We start from the raw sequence: 23,676 nt of genomic DNA on the forward strand, positions 1-23,676 counted from the left end.
AGTTTCACAAGACAGAAGAATGCGTGGGATAAAAAAGACAATATATCTGGTTCTTTTGCATGGATTTTTATCCCTTTATCCCTTTGCATTGATTTTTAAAATGTCTTATTAGTTTATAAGGCACTGGCCTTGCACCAGACTACATCTCAGACATGCTTTTGGTTTATGAACCAGGAAGGCCCTAAGATCCTCTGACTCTTCTTTTTTAACTGTTTCATCCGGAAGAACTAAAACATTTGGTGATTCTGCTTTCAGTCATTACGCCCCAAAACACTGGAATGGCCGAAGAATCTGAGAGGAGCTGCAAATATTGATACTTTTATACTAAAAATCTATCTTTTTAGTCTGGCTTTTATGTAGCGTCTTACTCTCACAAGTTTATGGTCTATACTTTTCATTGTTTTTTCAATCAAATTGTAAAGCACTTTGAATTGCATTTGATTTGTTTGAAAGGTGCTATATAAATGAAATTTGATTGATTGATTGATTGTTGATTAAACTGTCCATTGAAAGTCCAGCATAAGCATTAGTTACAGCTTATAAATCCCTCGTAAATGGTGCGTTAACGGTCTTCTTGATAGATTAACACCTGAAAAATGTGTAACATCATTTCTTTCTCTTGTTTTCATTCCAACTTTCCTTTAGGACAAGACAGACGGAGACAAGGACAAGGGGACGTACAGTTTCTCGCTGAGGAAACTCACCCATCAGTCTACTTCCTGACATCACCCCTGCTGCTGTCTATGAGCTGCTCTGAGGCAGAGGAGTGGACTTTCCAACGATCCTGACACACGGACAAACCCTCCTAAAGCTCCCACCAGCCGCAGCAGCAGCAGCAGACGCCATGTCCTCTCCTTCCCTCCCGATGCCCTCTCTTCCTCCCAGCCCTCTGGCCATGGAGTACCTAAATGACTTTGACCTCCTCAAGTTTGAGGTGAAACCTGACACTCCTCCACTCCCTCCTCCGTGTGCGTACCCCAAATCTGGCCTTCCCCACGACCCCTCCAGCTCTCCGTACACCAGCCATCCTCCGCAGGACTCCAGTTTGAGCTCCAGCCCTTACAACTCGCTGCCACCCTCGCCGACGCTCAGCGACGCCCACCCACCACCCTCAGGCTCTTCCTCCCTCTCTTCGTCATCCTCCTCCATCTCCTTCCCCCTCTCCATCTCCAACAGCTTCACCTCCGGGATCAGCTCCGGCTCTCAGGGGAACGTGGAGGGAAGTCCGGCCCACGGCGGGCCTCAGGGTCCCACCCCAGCCTCGCTGGAGGACCTGATCTGGCTGGCAGCGCTGCAGCAACAGTTTGGAGGCGAGGTGACGGGGCCCGCCACTTTGCTGGGAGCCTTGGGGGGAGTGCCAGAGCGAGGGGACAGAGAGAGGGGACCCGTCAATGGCTTTTTGGGGTGTGAGGATGCTGTGGAGGCTTTACTAAACTCAGCTGCTGCGGCTGTCAGCTCACAGGTAACATTCACACGTTTCTACCTCATGATTCTTCTCTCATACACAGAGTTCCCGCAGATCCTTAAAAAGTAATTAATTCATCTAAATTTAAGGCCTTTATTGGTATTAAAATGGCTTAAATCCACCTCATCCATCTTTCAAATGTCTTAAAAATGCTAAGACACTAAACGTGGTTTAGTTGCGTTATAAAAATCCCCGAATAAGTGGTGAGATCAATCTTTTAGTAGTTTACCCAGTGCTCCTCTCATTAACATCAGGCAGATCAGGATCATGGAACCAGCGACACTCATATACATTTACTACATCTAATCAAATCACAAAAGAACTGGCTTTTTCCAAGGTATACCAAGTGGGTACTTTTATGGTAATGTTCATTGTTTTCCATGTGCTCTATGGTAGAAATATATGGAGATAATCTTTTTCAAGCATTTGAAGTGACGGAAAAGTCTTTTTTGTTACAGTATTCGAAAAATTGTTCCAAATTGATGTGGGTTCATGTTTTTCTTTCTTAAATTTTGTTTATTGTAAGATTGGTCGTAAATTAAATTACGACTAGCACTGAAAAGCCTTGAAAAGTCTTAAGTGTAACTTCCTTTACGCTGTAGGAATCCTGAATATTGTCATGAAACATGAAAGATGACTTTTATCTGCCTCTTCATCCTCCTCCGTACCTCCTTGCTGCTCAGTTTCCAGGTCTTTCTCAGAGTTCGAGCAGCAACCTGGGAGACTCCAGCAGCGATAGTGGAGCTGACATCTCCTGCCCCAAAGGGACAGACATGTGCCATCGCCCACTCGTCTTCCTCTCATCAGCCCCTCCTTCACTCCCAAATGCCACCCCTGCTTCAGCCCCCTACCCACAACCCCTCAGCCCCCAGGGCCGCCTTCATCACCACCAGCATCACCACCATCAGCACCACCCGCACCACCCCATGCATGGCAGCCATCACCACCATCACCACCCACAAATTAATCAGGTACACTCATTGATCAGGATGAGGTGAAATAGTTTGTTGCCTTATTTTGCCTATTATTGCCTTATCATGATGGTTTTACCCTAACCAATCCCACTCCTCTTGCCTAAATTAGCCACTCACAAGCTGTGTTTCTATCAAAAGCTTTTGGCAACGTACCTTTGGAACCAAAAGTAACCACTATGAGCAGGTACCTAGACACTACATCTGTTTTCACTGCAGACAGTACTCTTTGTTGTCCCTCGCTGCTCCAACGAGCACTTGCTGTATTTCCTTCACTCACGGTGATACAGAGTGAAGTCTGCAACCCATGTATCGTCCACAGAACGGCACTGCACTGCAACATTTTCAGAAGAAAAAAGAGCAGGCTGGAGTGAGAGTATCTCTCAATGGGATATTTAAAATACTCCTTTGTGCATTAACTTCTTGTCAGGCAAGAGCAGGGGTCTAGTGCTTCCAGAGTGCACAGAAAGTACACTCAGCCATATTTTTTTCTTCAAGTGAGAATTAGAGTATATGCAGTTCAAATAATCCGGTCGAAATTAATAAATATTTTTCAAACAATTAAAGATCCACTCATTCCTGAAAGTGTATGTCATCCATGAGAGACAATAAAAACAGACGAAATAGTCAGAGTTGTCATGTTGAAATTTAAGGTGTGTTGAGAATTCACATCGCCAACTCATACACTGAGTAACATTACAGTATTGATTCTCTGCTGACCAATGAAGGTACTGTAGCGTTTCTAGCTGCACCTTTTAGTAATGGATCAGTGTGCTAGGTACCCCAAGCAAAGGGGTGATGAAAAATGGGGACGGTAAAGCATGGTTCCAGAGGTACCATCCACAACTTTTCACAATTGAAACTCAAAAAATATGTACTGAACTGAACTGTCCTGCTATGTGGAAACGCAGCTATAGGGAGGGTCATTCCTTATCCCAGGCTTTGCAAATTTTGGACAAGTGCTTATGGGAAGTTTTTGGAGGTGAAAGAATTGAGCAGTGACACTTGTTGCATTAGAGAGCTGAGCAGAAGGAGAGAGGGATCGCGCAGTGAAGGATTAGGATTAGGACATTTGGTTATTAATGTCTGTTTCTATCTAAGGCATCGCTCTAAGGATTGCTTTCTGTATGGCAACAATAAGTAAAGCTAAATCTTTGTTTTTGAGGGCGCAAAGTCTTGATTTCACATAAAAAAAAAACATGCATTTCTTTTCCTTTCATTATACATTGAGCCATTTTGTTAATGTTAAAATTAATCATTTATTAATGCACAATATTTATCTTCAATTATAACTCCTCCTTTATAGAAATATTTTATATTATTATATCTAATCTCCACTTATTAGTGCCCACAGGAGGCGTTATAATTGTCAATAAATACATCAAGTATCTGCTTACAACTTTGCTTTGTTGTTGAACATTTATTAAAAGTGAATGCACTGCTTATGAATTTTTAAAAATGAGTTATTGGTGTCTTTATGTCTCTCTATATTTTTAAATTCCTTCGCAGACATTTTATTATAAGCTTCTGACATTTACACAAGCCAGATCTTAATCTTCATACCAATTATATGGTTGATTATTTAAAAACCAACACTTTAAATGATCTAATATGCTTGGAGGAAAATAATTTGCTGCTCATAAAGCTCAGTGTTGAATGTTGAATGTAATTTTAATTAGGTAACTAAACTTTGTAATCTGGTTGATCAAGATGTCTGGGAGGATCTCTATGTGGAGCACAGTGTGAGCTTATGATAATATCTGCTATTATTGCTGTGCGTAATCCTGATAACTGTCACCCACACTCAGTCAGATTACTTGATAGATTATAGACATGTGGTGCTGAAATGTGCCCCCTGATAGACTCACACACACTCAGTATAACACATCACATGTCCTGCAGTCATATCACAGTCATATGTTTAAAGATGAATCCTCTTCACACTTCTCTGACTGTACACAGTCATCCATCACCTCCAGCATGTGTCTCATTGCCAATTAACATTAAACTGCAGCATATTCTCACAGTGTCTTTTCTCCATCTGTTGTGCAGTGCGGGGTGAACGAACGCTTCTCTGACGAGCAGCTGGTGAGCCTGTCGGTGCGAGAACTAAACCGACACCTGCGGGGAGTGAGTAAGGACGAGGTGGTGCGCTTAAAGCAGAAACGCCGCACGCTAAAGAACCGCGGCTACGCCCAGTCCTGCCGGTACAAGCGCTTACAGCACCGCCACGCTCTGGAGTCGGAGAAGCACGTGCTCACGCAACAGGTATACTGACAAGCTTGATAGTTCATCCAAGTTTTATCTGATCCAGAATTAACACCTTGATCTAATCTCATCTTTAAAGACAAACAGACAACTTTTGAAACCCCCTAGTGTCTTTAAGTGGTATTACTGTTGTCATGGCTGTCGCAAAGACAGCGGCAACTCTATTTTTCGTCTTGAGTTTCCACACTTACTTCAGATGTTCCACCATCTGCAACTTCTACTACAGGGGAAAGTAACTGCAAAGATCTTCCACTGATACACTTTGGTGACTGGGGACAGCTGCCGACAGCTACTCATGGATGTACGATGAGAACTGGATACAGTGTTGGAGGCAATGCCCCATTCATATTTATGATAGCTGCTCAATGGTGCATGAAGCCAAAAAAAATTACCCCAATATTTGGCATCATAGGGCAGCGTACCAAAGACTTTCACCAGCTTTGCCAGCTAACTTTTTCTTTAGCCCACTGTTAACTTGACTGGGATTAAAAAAATTAAATAGTGCAGCTCTTTTAGATTATCGGAATGTTTGAGCTCGGGCTGAGCCGAATACTTGTATTAAAAAACAGTATCCAGTAAACAAATAAGGTAGACTTTACAAGTACAAGTATAATCTAAGTAAAATGTGTTAATAGCTGTACTCGTGACGAAGGAAAATCCTCATTTTAACTTCTGATCAATCCATATCAATTTCAGGCTTGAAATAACAACTTCTAGTTTGGCCCAACTAAGCAGCAATCCTTGAGGCTAAAAAATAATGTGCGAAAAACTGCAGTTCATCAAATGGTCACTTGAGGCCGGCTACAGAAACGAGTCAGTCCCCATGGACACCATTGCTAAAATGCCCACCTTTAAGGTTTTGGTCTCTATAGCTAATTTAAAAATTCATGAAAACTATGGGGGTGAATTTTTATATAATTCATATGTTAACATTTTGTTGTGGCTTGAAGTTATGCATATTTAAGGGCGGGCTGCTTGAGTAACAGGCTGTCTGTGAGGCATTGCAACAGTCCAAAAACCAAGAAGGCCAAAGTACTGAACTCAGGACTTCAAAATGAGAGCCCATAAAGCAGTGGGTGACGTCACGGCAGCTACTTCCATTATTTAAACAGTTAATGAGTCCCACCCACTTCTGTATTAAACAACAGCCATTGCAAGTACAGATGCAGATATAGATAATAGTGTACTTGCTCATCCCCAGTTATCGGGCAGAATTGATCAAATCCAGATAGAAAAAAACAAGTCAATTCGATTTGGGACTGTGACACTCAGCGAAATTTATCAGCTGATTTACAGATGTATCTTTCCCAATGTAAGTCATCTTGGGCCCCATGGCATCACTTGACGGACCCAGAAGTTGTAATTACACACTTTTGCACCTATAAAAATTGGCTTCAAAGCCCAGCGCTGCTGTGGCTAAAAGCCCCTGGGAGAAAAAAAAAAGTTCTGCCCTCATCCTCCTTTGGTTGCACAGTGGTTGACCCACTTCCTTTTTGCCATAAATCGAGCCTTAATTTCCATCCTTTCATTTCTCTTCATCCCGGGAGATCATACCCAGTGGCAGACAAGACTGCATAGTGAAAATGAGGCTAAAAGAGAAAAAGTTAAACCACAATGGTGTCATTATTCTACACCCAATACATTGTCCATTTGTCCATTTCCAGTTTAATTTGGAAATTCTGACAGTCCTACATCCCCAACACTTAAGTGAACATTAAGTGAACATCTTTGCACTGTGTCTCACAAAGATTTTCTTTTCTCCTCTTCAGTTGGACCAGCTACAGTGTGAGCTGACTCGAGTGCTGAGGGAGAGAGACGCCTACAAGGCTCGCTACGAGAAGCTCCTCAGCACGAACCACGGCATCGGCGGCGACGCCCCACCGACCCGCACCAGCAGCCCACCTTCCCCGCCCCCTGACTACTTCCTCTGAGCTTAACCCACAGGGAGAGGAAGAGAAAAAAACAAAAAAAACAAGAGGAATGAGAAACCAGCCAACGTGGAGCATCAATGATGAGTAATCAGACTTGGGGAAGAAAAACAAGGATGTGTATGTGTGTGTGTACGTGCGTTTGTGTGCGTGAGAGAAAGTGAGAGACATTGGCAGGCAGTTTTTGGGGCGATACAACTGTGAAAACCACTCTTGAGCGAATAAAGGGGAATCGACTGTTAATTCATAGGGTTAGACTCAGCTCTAGGCTGCTTCATGGACTCTTTTACTTCACTGTGAATGACAGTTGCACAAAAACTGAGCTAAGGGTGCAACGGTGGACAAAAAAGACTGAGAAATTGACTGAAAAAGCTTTATCTTGCGTTATCAATAGTCCCTGGCACTACTGAGCATATAGTCTATGCAATATTATTAGCTCTCCAAATGAGTGGTCGAGGCTCGAACTGTAGTTGTGTTGTTTTTTATATAATAAGCTGCTAAAGCTGCAGAGGTCTGAGTAGTGCAGTGGTGCTGGATGTGGAGTGGTATGGGCTTGGATAAAGTATCCACGGCATGCAGTTGTATTTGCCAGCTAATATTTCACAGTTGCCTACCAAAGTGTTTAAGCTCACCAAGACTTGTTATTCTTTGTAAAATGAATAATCATAGATTAAAGAATGTACAAGGATACCTTTCATAGGAATCTTCCAGTGATTGTGCTAAACCAATAGTGGGGATATTGCTCTTGTGTTTTAGCAAAGAAATCTACCTTTTTTGCTAGTTGGAAAAGAGACTTGCTGTTTGCTCTAAAAATGGGATTTTTCATACAGAGAGCTGGTAGTGTGCTGAACTAAAGCGACTGCATAAGGTGGAAGAGAGAGAGAGAAAAACCCATCGCAGCAGGCAAAAAGAGTGTGGCATGATTTGTGTGGTTGTGTCCAGTTCTCCAGACTAGAGAAGTTATTTTTGGGGGGCAGATTGAACACCTCTGTAACAGGGACGATCACCATATTAATGCAACATGCGGCACCACAGAGCTGGTCACTGTGGACTCGGGTACTGTGGGCTAACGGATGCAACAGAAAATTAACGGTGCAGGGATTTAAAAAATAAAAAATGCAATCAAGCTCTTCATGGAGACACATTCTTAAAGGTTCAGTGTGTAGGATGAAGGTGAATCTATTGGCAGAAATTGATTATAGTATAATGTTTTCTTCAGTTTATAATCCCCTGAGAGAAAGACAATACTCGTTTTTGTTACCTTAGGATGAGACTGTTATATCTAAATGGGGAGCGGGTCCCTAGAGTGTCTGGATCTCAAGTTATCAGAGGAAAAAAGTGAGCACAGCTTAGCATGTGGAGGGTGAGCAAACTGTTTCGGACATGCCAAACAGCATTGAAGAAACATTGATTTTTAATGTGAAACTGCTTTATTTAGTGTTTTTACAACTTTAAATCACCAGGTCTGTTTGTTTTGGGGAGGGACGGACCTGAGTGGATAATTCGTCTCCCAGTAAAAACTTCCTGAACATCTGGATCTAAAGTTATCCGAGGGAAAATTGTGAGCACACATTAACATGTTGTGGGCAAGCTGCCTGTCTCGGACATGCTAAACAACATTGATGAACCACTGATATGTAACATGAAACTGCTTTATCTAGTGTTTTTACTGGTTTAATTCACCTGGTGTGTTTGTTTTGGAGAAAAAGGAGACCTCTGTGCATAATTCAGTTTCCAGGAAAAAACCTCCTAAATACTTAAGGAATTCTAACCAGGAGAAATTTCAGCTGGTCAAAATCTGCAATCCTCACTGCTAGATTCCAGTAAATCCACCTAAATCTCACACACTGGACCTTTAACAGTCCCATGAAATCATTGCCAGGGTTCATGCATTAGAGCTATTTATTTTGTTTGGGTATAGGTTCAATAAATTGTTCTTTTATTTATTCACTTATTTATTCAGTATTTATTGTTTATTTATGTACTGATTCTAATTATTTTACTTTATTGGTTTTATTCCATTAGCGTGTATTTTTACTTTCCTACAGTTTATTATTTTATCCAATTGTGATTAGAATTAACAAAAAAAGAAAAAAAGAATGACGGCCATGATCATGGTTTCCTGCTCCTGTTGTAGTGTGGTTTCATATGCATATGAAATAAACAAAGTACTTTACCATCCGCTGTCATGCTTTGGCATGTTTTTGTGCACCTTTAACCTCATCTCTTTTCCATTCACCTATCTGAGCATCTCTCAGTCTTCCGCAGGCCTTTTCTCTGCAGCTCGCCCTGCAGCCCCCCGCGCCCTGCTCCATCCCTCTCTTTATCTCTGTCCCTCTATAGTGAGGCAGTGACCCTGGGTGTGCACTGTTTGGGATGACCTCATCTTCAGCTCTACCTCCCTCTCTGTGTCTCTCGCTCTCTCTCTGGCCTGTATAATAGGAGCAGGATTAGGGCTATAATAGCGCCCTGGCTGCTCACTGCCGGAGTCTATTGTGGCTTTGTGTGGGAGGGACGCACCACCGCTCATGGCCACAGTCACATTTTGACAGAAAACATGTCCAAATACACTCCTTGGATCCGGGACTAGACTTGATTTCATAAAAAAAAGCAGCAAGTCACTTTAAAGGTCACGAGTGCCTTAAAAAACAAGACACAGACTGATGCATCTGGTGGGCAGGTAGGTAGGTTGTCATGACTCTATCTACAAAAGGAATACCCAAATGACTCACATTTAAACATATATCCCCCAAGGACACACACACACACAAACAGAGCCAATTAGAGAGAGGAAGACTTGTGTTGTGCTGCCCCCTAGCGGTCACTTTTCATATCGCCTCCTTCCTCTTCAAGAGGTCAATGAAAGCATCGTGACACTGAGCATCTCTTCACAGCGTTGCTCCCTGCCTTCCTGCACCACTGCTCCACTTTTTTCTTTTCCTTTCTTTTATTTTCTTTTTTTTTTTTTTTTTTTTTTTACTACAGAGCTGCATGCACCTGCAGAAAACACATTTAGCGCGTGAGTCTACCGAGCTCTCCTCTGCAGAAAATCTGGAGGAGCATTTGTCAAGTCAGTGAGTCATAGTCAGTGTGGAGAGCGGTGATGAATGACGGTGCTGACTGCAGAACTGGACCTGGGCCCTAACCTGAGCAGTGATAGTAGAGAGAGAGACAGTGCGTGTGAGTGCAGGAAAGAGAGAGCGTGCAGGAGAGAGAGAGAGCGAGGTCGAGCGCGCGAGAGAGGGAAGAAACAGAGACCGTGCTTACTTTGTAGTTGCCGAGAGCCGCGTGACAGGTGAGAGATCACACCGTGCTGCCCTGGCTCGGGTTCATAAAGTCAGTGGGAGGAGGTTGGGGCGCGAGGAGTTGGTTGTTTTTGTGTGTGTGTATCTTTTGGAGTCCTCATTCCCTCGGTGGCTTGATTTTCAGTTTGCAGATGCCGACAGATGTGCCCGAAGACAGGCTCAACAACGAGGAGAAGGCGGCAAAGGTAAGGAGCACGAGGCTGCGCAAGCTCGGGGCAAACAGCGTCAATAACCACAATTCAATTAGCCAATCAGATTTGGGGTAAAGTGGTGGGATGGGATGGTGATTGATTGTGGAATTGATGAAGGGGGTTTATTGATTTGCCTGTGTGTGTGTGTGTGTGTGTGTGTGTGTGTGTTTTAGGTAGGTGGTGGTGCAGGGAGGAGATGTCAGTTTCTCATTATAATCAATCACTAAATGCAACTTTTGGCTAATTGGAGATTCATTTTTTAATTCATTCATTTGAATTTTTGCTGAATAAAACGACAGCATAGTCAGCATTAGGGTTGCATTAGATTTTCACTGTTTCAGATAACATCATGGTATCAGGGACAGAACCAGACTGGTATGCTCATTATTATTATTATTACTATTAGTCAGAATGAGTCTTAAAGAAAAAAACAGTAGGGTTGGTTTTGGTTGATCAAATGTTTTATCACTACAATTAAGACTTTTTTAGAGGCCATTTTTTAATGAAAGTACAGTATGCGTAAAGAGTATCCCTTTCAAAATAAATAAAATAAAGGTGAGATTTTTCAGCCAGTTGCATTTTTTTATATCATAGATAAGCAAATGTTCAAGGTATGATAATGGTCAACTTTTATTTTACAGTATACCTTCAAACCGATATACTGCTGCAACCTTAGCCAATAAATGTACTGTATGATATAAAAACAGTGGATCAAATTCTCAATATTGTAATGTAAAAGGTGTCTAGTGATAAATCCACTCAGAATTATCACCTGATTCTGAACTGTATGCAAGTTCATACTCAGTAATGTGGTGGTAGTTGAGGTGGGTGTACTACTAGGTGGATGGGTTACTTATCGAGGATTAAGTGGGAATACGATTCCATATATTCCTCTGGCTTTTTTTCAAAAATGTAATCGTGCATTCGTAGTTATCCATCCTTGCTTGTATCTGTAGCTGTTTGCTAGCAAGTTTGCCAAATGATCTTAAAAGGTAAAATAGGTCAGTGATGTATGAAATTTGTTATTGTAGCTTTAAAGGGGCACTCCATCAATATTACATGTGAAGATCAGTTTACTCGTCGGGTGGAATACTGTGCAGCCCGTGAAAAGAAGCTGTGATGTCATCAGAGTTATTTTGGATTTGGCGCAGAAAGCCAGTTATAGGCGAAAGTGGGTGGCATTTAGTTTGAAAGATTGAGGCATTTAAGAGGCAGTGAGAGTCCAACCTCCTGGAACTGTGCTGAGCCATGAAGCTAATTTTACATAGTGGCTGAACTTGGAATTACAACTTCTGGTTCAGTCACATGATGCCATGGGCCCAAAAAAGAGGTGACGGTGAAAGAGAGATTTGTAAATTGGTGGCTAACTTTTCTTTGAGCATCAAAACCAAGCAAAATGACTCGTTTTGTTATCAGAATTTGATCCATTCAGTCTGATAACATTTTAACAATTGAATCATGTTTATGGGCATTCATGTTAGCTTATCGTCTGGCCATTGGTGAAGCAGAAAGTGATTTTATACCGCAGATATCAAGCTTTTTTTGGTTCATGCTCATACTGAATGTTTCTAGTTCTCTTTATACATCTGTGGAATAATAATAATGTGGAAAAGTTTAATGAGAGACATTTCAGCCTCTGCTGCAAGTCCTTTGACATTATGGAGCTGCAACAGCAATATTAAATATCTGGAATGTCACACCATCATGCAAACATGGCTGATTGTTTGAGAAATAAGATGTTTATGTTTATGAGAAACACCATATCTGAGTACAGACTAGCTTTAAATGTTCTAAAATGAAGAGAGCGTCCCTCCATGTTCCTCTCTCCAGTGTGACAGCATGACTCTGTCCAGCACACCGACTGTTCGCAGAGGAAGCACTCCTCTCCCCATAAAGCACCAGCTCAGACGAGAAGAAGCCGTCCACGATGACTGCGACTGGTCGTCAGGTGCAGCTGGACCTTCTGCTTCACCAATCAGCTTCAGCCCAGCCTTGGACGACACTCTGACCGTGGCTGTTGAGGACAGACCTGACGGGCCTTTAAGGATCGCTCTGCTGGGGCAGAACGGCGTGGGGAAGTCCTCTCTGGCCCTCGCCCTCGCCGGAGACATGGACAGGACTGCGTCTGTGGATTCTGAAGGTATACAAAGCTGTGCTTTCACGGTGAGCAAGCAGGTAAATAAATCAAAGCACCCATCTCCCATGTGAGAGCTAACTGCTGTGCTCCCTGTCCGCAGGGGAGGGTTACGTGCGCACAGTCACCGTGGATGACGAGGAGAGCACCATCATTATCTATGACAACTGGAGACAGGTGAGCCAAACAACACTTCCCCGTTCCCACACTGCCTGCTCTCTGCTCCCTCATTAGTCCGCCGAGCCCTTTCTGCATTTGCAGACTGTGTGCTCAGCTGCTTTTTGCCATTTCTCTGGGGTGTACACTGTGTGTGTGTGTGTGTGGGGGGGGGGAAGTGTGGATTGGGGGGGGGGGTCTTGTCAGAGGACCCAAGGGCTCCTGGATCCTTGGTCTGTTTTAAGATGGAGCTCAAAATGTTTCTTTTCAGTTTCGTTATTCAGCACTTTAAAACTTGAGCAAATCGTCTTGATTTCTCTCAAAAAAAAAAATTGATCAGGAACAAGCAACTTAACAAAAAAAAATGGCCCATAAATTAGCAAGAAACCAGTAAAAAGATACAAGAAAATTCCCTGAAAAAAGTAAAAATTAAAAGCAGAAAACAAACCACAAAAAATATAAAAATTATTTCTGTAATACAATTTCAAAATTATAATTAAACCTTTGAAACCAGGGAAACCTACAGTGGTTTTATATTTATTTTAAAATAATGGAAAGAAGGCAATGAGCAACTTCAGAAGAAATGACCAATATAATAGTAAATTACCTGGAAATTAGCACACAAAAAAACAAGAAAAACAAACAAACAAAAATCCCGCACACAATATAACAAGGAAATGGCCTGGAAAAAAATTATTTAAAAATGTTGATTCTGATATATATATGATAAATTATAGTTATTAATATAGTTATCTGGGCATTTTTCCATAACCTTTATAAAAACTACTTTCTAAATCTACTTTTTGTGTGAACTGTCTTTTCAAGTTGCTCATTGTTTTTTCCCATATTTTTCAAAGAAATCAAACCAATTTTCTCAGGTTTCTGAGGTTTATATAATAGTGAAAGGCATCAATGCAGCACAAGAAAACGGATATTGATCCAGGAGTTGAAGGTTAACCTACTTTTGCCAGAGTCTAATTTTTCTGTCTTTATTTAAAGCCATTTGTCTGCTGCATTCAATAAAAAGGTGGGAAAACAGTGTCTGTTTTTCTAGCTGGGCTCTCCACACATGAATTTGAACTTGATTGTATCTCTGTATAAACTTGGATAGGTTCCTGACATAACTAACATATAGCATAAGACATTTTAAAATGAACAATGAATGTCAAATTTAGGAGGAACAAACTTAAAAAGTCAACAAAAAAGGAACTGCAATATATAAAGAGATGCTGACTCTTTATGCGTTTATACTTTATTTCTGGGGCACGTTGAATTGTTTACTGTACTCGACGTCACCGCAACTGAAATTGATGCCAAGTTCTAAACCACTCTGGCACAAAGAGGACAATAAATCTGCTGCATCTGCATCTGGTTGCCCGAGGAAAGCTCATTATCAGGTTGTTTTGCACACTTTTTCCTCTTTTCCCTTGAGTGCAGTTCTGAGGCATCTGTGTGTGGATGTGTGAGTGAAAGAGAGAGAGTGTGAGCTGCCCACAGAGCAGATGTGTCAAATGACTGCATTAATATTTTGGATTTAGGTGGATGTGTGAAGAAAAGGCTGAACACGCCACTCTTGACACAATCTGTCTTTTTTGATGTGGGGATTGGTACGTGTTACTCTTTGATTAATGAGCTATTTTTGTTGTGAGAGACGCTCTAATAGTCGCCTTACTAGGAGTTTCCTAATATAATTGTCTTTGTCTATCATTAGATTGCAGAAGGTGACTTCGTTCTGCGCTCAATTCTGTACTTAATCAAAATGAAATGGAAAGTTAGTGAACCATGACAGCTCCAACTAAAGACAGGCCGAGGTTCAGTCAGTCGTCTGCAGTGTGAAGGACTTGCTCATTGATTTTATTTTTAGGGTTTTTGTCTCTGTTTTCCTTTGAGAGGATGTATGTCAGCAAGAATTCGAGGTGCTTTGCAGTAGGTCTGCAAACCATCTTATTTTTTATCCTCATCGAGATGTCAACTTGCAAACACATTGCAGTATAGAGTGCTGTAGGGATGAGGTTTATTTGTAGGCCAACCTGGAAGTTAAAATTGCACTGGTTACGTCGAATAAGACACAATGGTATTTTTCTGTCGGGTTTTGGATTTTTGTAGAAAATAAGATCTGTGTCAGAAAAAAAGTTTATGATACGTAAATATTTTGTTCTGCAAGATATTAATTTTTTAAGCATAAATGCAATCACCAGAAGTAACATCAGGCTATAAATAAACATCATTATATATATGATATTAAAGCTTCAAAATTCACCTGTTGTGTATTTATTGACATATTTTATGATGTAGTGTAAAAAGTCTATTACACTTGTGTAACCACAGACTTTATTTCAGGCATCTAACCAAAATCCATAAAAAAAAATAACATAAATTTTAGACGAGGGAACTAGAAGTGCACAAATGCTCTTTTCTGAAGCACTTAATTACTCTTTAAATATAGTAACAACGTATGAAATCACATTCTGTTTGCAGGCACCATGCTCTTAACTCTCTGGCCAATCAAACATAGCTGTAAGGCATCATTAGGCTTCGTCTGATTGGTCAGAATTGGCAAGTGAGTGTAAGTGCTGTTGTGTAAGTCTGCATAATTAAAGGAGGACGGCGTGACGAGATGAGTGCAGAGAGAGTGCAGTTGTGATAAGAGAAATGATTATCCAGATGCTCAGAGATTCTTTGAGTTGGTTAAAAGTAACAGCAGAGGTATTATTGTTTTTTAGTTCAACGTTCATTTCATTCAGTAAAAGAATGCTGGAAAAGATGCTTTTCAATTTGTGATATTTTAGCAGTACGCTTAAAACAGCAGAAAACTATGTGCACTTTAATATCTGTTTATTCATTGCAAATAATATCAGCATCGTGACATTCAACAATGTTATCACATATTTTCTTCATATTGTGCAGCCCAATTCTGCAGCCGATGCTATCTTAAGTAGCAATTTCCCACTAAGCCACAGGGGATTTTAGATAGAGCACTCAACTGTCTGGTGTTTCTCCAGGCAGCTCTTCCACTGTTATTCTGTGACAACAATATTTATGAGAGCAATGGAAAGTAGAGGGTTTCACAAGTCAGTCTGAAATGAAAGTTTTCACTCCACATGGGTCTTGTTGGTACTCGTGTGTGATGATGTTCTCTCAACGTGTTTCAGTATGTGCTAACTCAATTTTAGTCCTTTTCTCAACCCGTTCAAAACCCAATTATGTTCTAAACATGCACAATAAATATTGTAATGATGGATTCCTACTTTAAATGCACTCATAAATCATAAAAAAAATTATCAGGACACTTTTTCAATATTTCTTTTTCCCATCGATTCCAATGGATGGAGAATATCAACGCAGAAATCGCCTCAAAGTGAAAATGACAATAAACGGTCTTAACAGATCTTTTTTCAACAAAAAAATGACAGATTATGTATTTTCATGAATAATTTACTCATATCAATGAATAAAGTGGTGTTTTAAAACACATTACATATATACAGATTTTCATTTTTGTCATTATGACTCAAAATATCCTTAATTTCTGAAATATCTCCTGTGGAAAACATCCTTCGATAAATATTCTGTGAACATAATCAATAGGATGCATTATAAGATGATTACATCCTTAGAAAATCAAATCTTAACAGTATTTCCCTGTTTCAACTGTATTTCCCCAGTTCATTTTCTGGTGACATTCAGATGCACCATCCAGTCCAATGGATGGATATTTTTTTTAAAACCCTGAGTAAAAGCTGTAGATTTTTCATATGATATTTTGGCGTGTATAAGTACTATAGCATCTATAGCATATAGATGTTTGCTTTCAAAGCTGTTTAAAGACCATTTATGTACTAGATGAGAGCCAGCTTCAGTGTCAGAAATCATCTTTGGGAAAAAATGTATTTGGCGTGTACTTTGAGTTTATAGTTTGGCCTGTGTCCTATTTATTATCATGGAGGAGCGGGCTTTATGACCTATACTGCATTCAGACACCAGGGGGCGATCCAGATTGAAAAGCTACACTTGGGGGGCTGCGATGTTGTCCATCTTTATAAATAGTCTATGCTTCCAAGCAAGGTGCAGTTTTGCTTGAACTAGCCTAATCATAGATCGAGACATCCTAGAAACTATATGTCCATTGGAATGGACGGGGGATCTGAAAGGTTTAAGTGAAATTGCAGATACACTAATTCAACTTTTAATTTCTTTACAGTATATTCTAATGTGAAAACAATACACTAACATACTGCCTGTGTGTGTCCCTCAGGACCTGTCGGCTCTGCAGTGTGAGGTGTGTGTCCTGGTGTTTTCGGTGACTGACAGGCGTAGTTTCCACCGCACCGCTCAACTCCGACTTCTCCTGAGGGAGACTCAGCCCCAAACTCCCATCATCCTCGTCGGTAATAAGAGTGACCTTGTCCGCACACGTGAGGTCACCTCTCAAGGTAAGAAGAACCTCTCATAATTTAATCTTTAACGTTTTCATTGCCCTTTTTTTTCTTTTGGTTTCCTTCTGCTGCGGCTTCCATCCTCTCAGCTTGTGTTGACATTTTCAGCTCTTTATATCTGTCAGTAAACACTAACGTAGGGTGAAATATGTGAAAATGTAAATGTCAGTGTCTCAGCTCCATCGCAGTGTGGGAGTATGAAGAGAGTCGCAGTTACAGTTAAAGTAGGAGAGATTTCACTGTGAGTGCACATTCATGCAGTTTTACAACACAGGCTGTGTAAATGTGTACTATTGCACAGCATGTTTATGGCGTCCTTCCAAACTTCGAATCCTTGAAACATTGATCTCTTCCTGAGGTGTCTTCCATTTTTTTCCTCTTGGGGAAAAGAAGTTTTTCCTGATATGCTAAAGGGGATCTAAGGACAGATGGTGTCATACACTGTACAGATTGTGAAGCCCCCTGAGGCAAATTCTGAATTGTAATATTGGGCTATATAAATAATAATGATAAATAATAAGAAACCTTATTTATAGTGGCCGTACGTTCTTTTTTTTTTTTTTTTTGCTTCTGTTTTTCTGAGATAACAGGATAATTTTCTCAAGATCCCAAGATAACGAAACTGTGTTTCCCTGGGATAACGACAAATAATTTCAGATCTTTACATAACAGATAAAATGTGATAGGCCTGATGCCTGGAGCACACCGTGCGTGAGCAGCAGTGGCACATCAAGAGAAATGTTGGTGCACCAATTTTTTTTCATGTGTCGTGAGCAGTTGTCAGCAGAAATAGACAGTAAAAATGGGGTTTTGATAATTATATTGACTTTATGCCACCTTTAAAACAGTTTAAATTTCACAGAAATGAGGAAACATCCATTTTACTCAAATTTGCTCAAACTGCTTCCGTTTCACAATAAAAGTCCTCTGACAATGTCTTTGTCAACAGAATCCAATCAGTTGTTGACACAAGGCATTTTATTTTGAAATATTTGCAAGGTCATGTTGTTGACCAAGCAGGAGCTTGGGAGACTCCATAAATGAGTGGAAGTTGTGCTTATAAATGTGGACATGCAGTACTCATAGCAGCAGGAAGCCCTGCAGAAGCATCACAGCCACAACGCTGCCAGCATGAACATCGCGAGCCTGAAATACGCTGCAGTTCAGTGAGGTTGCGTCACGAGGTGCTCATGTGTGCAGTGTGTTCCACGTGACATGTCATGCCATGCTGACTGATGGATGCCCTGGACACTAATGTAGATAAGATGTTTGTTTTTTGCTTTTATGCTTTCTATTCTCAAATATTCTTAAACAAATGGATGAGTGAATGTTACACCACGAATGTTAATGTTACAACAGTTGTCTGTCGAGCTAACTTGATGGCTCGGGACCTCACCATGTTGTTTAAAAATTTTCACTGAGCCCACCTCTCTTAAGGGTAATCTAAAATTTTGAAGCATAGTTAACAGAAGCTGCTCCACCTATTTTCTTTCTGCGTGTAAAAGTGTGTATTTAAAAAACCCAGCAGCAGAAGATCTGAGAGCTTGTAAAGGATTATAGAGCGATAGAGAGTCTGTAATATAGGCTGGTCCCAAACCATGAATAAAAGAACCTTAAAATCTGTTTTAAAAGATACCGGGAGGCAGTGGAGTGTAGCTAAAATGGGATTAATATGCTCCCTCTTCTTTGTTTTAGTTAAAAGTATAGTGGCACAATTATGAATAAGCTGATGTTTCTTGATTGATTGCAAAACTAAGCAAACAAAGTAATGGTGTGTTTGAGGACTGTTTTTGTCAGAAAAGACAGAAAAGGGTCAGCACATGTGAGGAAAAAAAACTTCAGGCACCCATGCATGGATCAGGGACTAATGCAGCTGAATTAGGTTAAAAAGCCATTTAATATTGGTCTTTATCAGGGTGCAAAAGGAGGAATCATCATCATCATTCTTTGCACCCTTGTGGAGGCGTGTCATGCTCAACACGGCCTCTGTGATCCTCTGCTGTCACACACCTGCATTCACTCAGCAATCAGGACGGGGTGACACCTGCTGCCCAGGTTATAAATTGTTTGCTTGATGCTTGTTTCTTCTTTTGCACTCTTCAGACCATAGTGTTGAAACCACTTTGTGTTTTTATGCAAGTGACCATGTTCTAAAGAAAGACTTTTTTAACCTAATTCAGCTGCATTAGTCTTTGCTCCAAGAATGAATGCTTCAAGTTTATTTATTTATTACTTGACTAAAAAATTCTGACTAAATAAGCAACAATCAGAGTTAAAGTCTTTAAAGTCCCACTGAGTTATTTGGAGGAGTTATTTCGGGTGCTTGTTGTTCTTTGATAAAAATGTGCAAGCCTTTTTACATAAAAACTTTGGGTGAGAGGTCAACCACAATTCCCAAGGTGCATATCTGCAAAAAACATCCAGTAGCAGAGTAAAAGTTCTGTTGTGTGCTGCAAAAAGCAGATGGAAACTTAAGATTACTAACGAACATGTCAAAATGCATTGACATCTGTAGGATCTAAATGGGGTGCAGCTATTGAAATGGAACAGATAGAAAGGACATTCCCGTTCAATTCAACGTAGGATGGTCGGAGCAGCGGCCATTTTTTATGCAACATTTCATCTGACGCAGCAGGCTGAATTATGCATAAACAAACAGACAAGTCATGAACTCACTGAGGTGAGGTTTTGCAGTAACGACCAAACGATCAGTGCAGTAGAACATTTTCAAATAAACAAACCATTACTTAAAATATTACTGTATATCCATTTCTTTTGTGCTGTTAGTGGCATGTTTTTGTTGAAACATGTTGTTACTGTAGCTGCTTCTAAAGAACAAGTGAGAGTTGCTGTCCAGAGACAGTGAGAATAAACTCTTCAGATCTGCATCAAGTCTGTGAGTTAAGGGATTATTTTGACCAAACTAGAGCTGGTTATTGTTGGAAAAGTGAACTAATGTTAACAAAGAAGTTTTTGGCAAGTTCTGTTTTGTTTCTTGAATTTGAAGGGTGTTTTACAGCGAGGTAACAATGCAGTGAAACTGACGTTATTCTTATTCGGTAAAATAGGGAAACTCGGATTGGTGCTCTCAAACTAGTAAGTGACTTTACTGACATACGTTGTCACCATAACAAATAACAACAACAGCCTTTTTCTGTTCAACCGGTCAAATGACCACGGCGAACAGTTCAACATCCTTTCTATGCATTCTGTTTCTATGAGCGAAGCCTTAACATTCTGTAAAATACTCGTCCCGTCTGGACTATTGCTCATAGCAGTGATTAAAAAATATGTTTTTATAGCCTTTACAACTTGTTTACAGTGTTTACTGTCATTACCTAGAGGCACATTCAAGTGAATCTAAGATATCTGTAGCTTGTCAAGATGGTTTTGTAAAACTGATGTGGCATCCTCTCTACTAACTTGCTTCAAGGCCTGCAAGTAAACCCCCCTCCCACATTTTTTTCCATGTTTTTCTCAGTTATCATCTTTCTCTCTATGTCTGACATGTTTACAGTGACTGACTCGAGCATCAGATCATATTAGCCCCTCAGAATTTAGTATCAGTAATGTCTGATCAAACAGCCCAAACCATCTGCCCTTCTTGAAAAGCGCCTTGCAACTGCTTGCGAGTGTGTTTTTGCCAAATTGGATCAAAGACGCCCCTCCTCAAGAAGATTTCTTGATTAGTCCTGAGGGAAATTTGTCTTGGACATCAATGCCGCCACATAAAAATACACATTGCAGAAACAGCAGTGTCACCAGAAGGACAGATGCCTAGTGTTACCCTCTAGTATCTTCAATATCCTTCTTGATGAAAGAATATAAGCTCTTTTTAACCCGTAGGGCCCCCTTTAATATTGCACAAATTCACACACAAAAGGGCTTTTCAAAATTACGCTTTAAAGAATATTTTAAATTAATTTTATTTTCTACTTTCATTGATTAATGTTTTACCAACATCATTCCTAATCATAAATATCAAATTTGCATTAGTTTTCAGAATTTTAACCCTCTAAATGCCAGGTTTTTGTCATGATGCCATTGTGGTTTTAGATGAAAAAACACAAAAAATTAATTATTTTCATTATACTACATGCAAAGTAGATATTTTTTTAAACTACCACCTGTGATTTGCAGCAACATTGATTGTTACAGCGCACCCAGTGGAGATAGCATGTATTTTCTCCATACGCCAAATATGATAAAAATGACATAATCAGGTGAAAAATAGTAAAAATGACAAAAAACAAACAAAGAAACAAAAAAAGGCCCATCACAACCAGAAATAATACAATGCATGTTTTTATGTTTTGATTGGCTATGGGATCAAAAATGGCAGTTTGTACGGGTTTCAATGGTGCATTTTTTGCACTGAACAGTATGAATGTAACAATTTTGTTTACACAGTGTGTTTCAGACTTATTGTAGGAGCTGAGCTGAAATTCTGAGATTAAACAAAAATACTCAATCTTGCCAAAATGTATGCCATATGCATGAACACAGCCAAAATTGTCAAAAAATGAAGAATGAAAAGTGTGTAAAATGGGCCAAATAGTCCCTAAGGGTTACTGACGTGCTGTGCCTTATTTTGGTCAATTTGTCCCCTCTCGTCCCTCAGAGGCCATGTCCAGCGCCACCCTCTTCAACTGCCTGTACCTGGAGATCTCTGCCTCACTGGACCACCGCACTCCAGAGCTCCTGGAGTGCGTGGTAAGGCTAGCAAGGGGCCAGTCCCCCTGGCCCCCGGGGACCAGTGCGGAGGACATGTGCGGCGGAGGCCAACGTGAGAGCATGACGTCCCGTGCCAAACGTTTCCTATCCAGCCTGGTGCCTCGGTACCCGCGGGAGCGAGAGGTGGGCAAATTCTTGAGGCAGAAGTCTCGCTCGTGCCACGATCTGGGGGCCCTGTGATCAGGGCGATGATTATTATAAAAACGGTAGCTGGAAGTGATGTAGTATACCAATAGAGGCAGGAAGCAATTAGAGGACAAGAGAGGAGTATGAAAGTGCCAGAGTGATGGCAGGACAATTCAGGAGAGGAAAACAGGGAGAATGACATGTTAGTGATCTTTATCTGTAGGACGATATAAAAGATTTTGTACACAAGACCAAACAGCAAGGATAAAATACTGTTGTAGAACATGTAAATAAACTATAGTAGTGATACATAATGTCACCCTCATAGCTTTGAGAGCTATAATAAATAGCTTTTTTGAGTCTGCACATTTGCCTCTGATTTTTTTATTATTATACCAGTCGGCACATTATTATTATGACAATGAAAAGGAAAGCATTAATCACATTTAACAACAGCTCAAGCCCAGGATAAAGTCATGACCACGCAAATTCAGAACTCATTAGTGGGTTAGATTTTGCTGATGATTCACGTTGTGTTCATTTACACTCAGCTATTGTGGTATCCATGGGGATGCTGAGCAGTAAATAGTGAAATGCCAGCAAGGAGAGAAGGGAATTAAAGAGATCTGAACTGGATTTCCAGAGCTCAGCGTGACAATATGAGAAGGAGCAGAGAGGGAAAAACAGATTATTGTATATAGAGTGATTGTTGCCATGTTACGGTTGTCAAGGAGACCTGAAATCACTGAGACGTACACATTATGTCAATTTCATCTCAGCGGCTTCACCTCCACTCTTTATGCTGCATATAGATTCAGAGATGGGAAGGCTGATGCAGTGAACTGTATTTCTTTTTTAAACATAAAATTAAAATGCAGAGGATTTTTGTCAGATATCAGCTTCACTGCACTCATCTGTATCACTCTCTACCCTCAGCACTTCCATCCTCCCACTCCCACCCACACGTGAACAAAGATTTAGCACATCACAGGTTGTTATAACCATCATTTGTTATCAAAAGGGAGAGCTGTGCTATTATAGAAAATAAAATGGTGGCATGATATTCTGACTCATTCCCTTGGCTGCAAACTACTGGAACAGACTGAAAGGTTAAGGTTTTGGATCACCAGCGCGAGATGCAGCCTCCCTCTTGTGGCTGATTTGAGGCCCCACAGCTGAGCAGATGCAGATACATAAACATGGTTGAAATGGCAAATATATGGGAAATATTACTGAACCAGGAGAGCAGGTCTCATCCTAGTTTCTGTCGCTTGCTGCTGTTTTAGCAGAGTGCCCAGTTCCCTCAGAGGGAGTGCACCTGAATGCATCTGATAAGAGAAATTGCGAGATGCACTCATGCTGAAGTCCTGTAAGAACAGAAACAGGAATACACCAAGTCTATAGGTGTTGTGAGGGCTTTAACGTCACTAAAAGGAGCTCTGATTGTTGTCTAAAACAGTGTAATCGTTCAATAAGCATGCACTGAGATTAAGCATGTGGAATGCAAATAAAATATGATGCTCCGAATGACATTTCAGCTATAAAAAAATGGTTGCATCAGCCCTGTATGCAGTGCATTTATGAGATGCATCTGAGCTGCTGACAGTCTCCTTTAACCATTTTCAGCTTGATTTCTGAATTTCTTTGAATCACTTTGACAGTTAAATGAACTCCATATCTCAATAAGAAATAACCCAGAAATTAGCATTTTTTTTAAAAAAGTACAAGAAAATTACCTGAAAATTAGCAAAAAAGAAAAATCAACAAAAAAAACACACACACAAGCACCCACGCCTCCAAAAAACAAAAGAAAAATGGAAGTTTGAAAAAAAAACCCCAAACAAACACACACACACACATAACAAGGAAATTACCGAAAGAACTGCTTAAAAATTATATTAATTTCAAAATTCTGCAATTTGAAATGTAACATTCTCCTGCTTTTTTGTTCCTCGCTTTTAA

General features: G+C 40.5%; 2 protein-coding genes across 2 annotated transcripts; both read left to right on the plus strand.

The window, feature by feature from the left end:
• Nucleotides 1-844: 844 nt before the first annotated feature.
• nrl (neural retina leucine zipper) lies at nt 845-6,635 on the plus strand. The gene is made up of 4 exons (XM_042484106.1): nt 845-1,462; nt 2,149-2,436; nt 4,489-4,704; nt 6,474-6,635. Exons 1-4 carry the CDS (start codon nt 845-847, stop codon nt 6,633-6,635), a joined length of 1,284 nt encoding a protein of 427 aa, XP_042340040.1.
• A 3,040-nt stretch (nt 6,636-9,675) lies between these two features.
• On the plus strand, nt 9,676-22,362 carry LOC121941286 (GTP-binding protein REM 2-like). Its single transcript, XM_042484046.1, has 6 exons — nt 9,676-9,927; nt 10,062-10,122; nt 11,959-12,268; nt 12,366-12,439; nt 16,674-16,851; nt 21,476-22,362. The coding sequence occupies exons 1-6, from the start codon at nt 9,740-9,742 to the stop codon at nt 21,766-21,768; spliced, it is 1,104 nt and encodes a 367-aa protein (XP_042339980.1). The 5' UTR covers nt 9,676-9,739; the 3' UTR covers nt 21,769-22,362.
• The last annotated feature ends 1,314 nt before the right edge of the window (nt 22,363-23,676 follow it).

This window comes from Plectropomus leopardus, chromosome 3, assembly GCF_008729295.1.
Source record: "Plectropomus leopardus isolate mb chromosome 3, YSFRI_Pleo_2.0, whole genome shotgun sequence".
NCBI lineage: Eukaryota > Metazoa > Chordata > Actinopteri > Perciformes > Serranidae > Plectropomus > Plectropomus leopardus.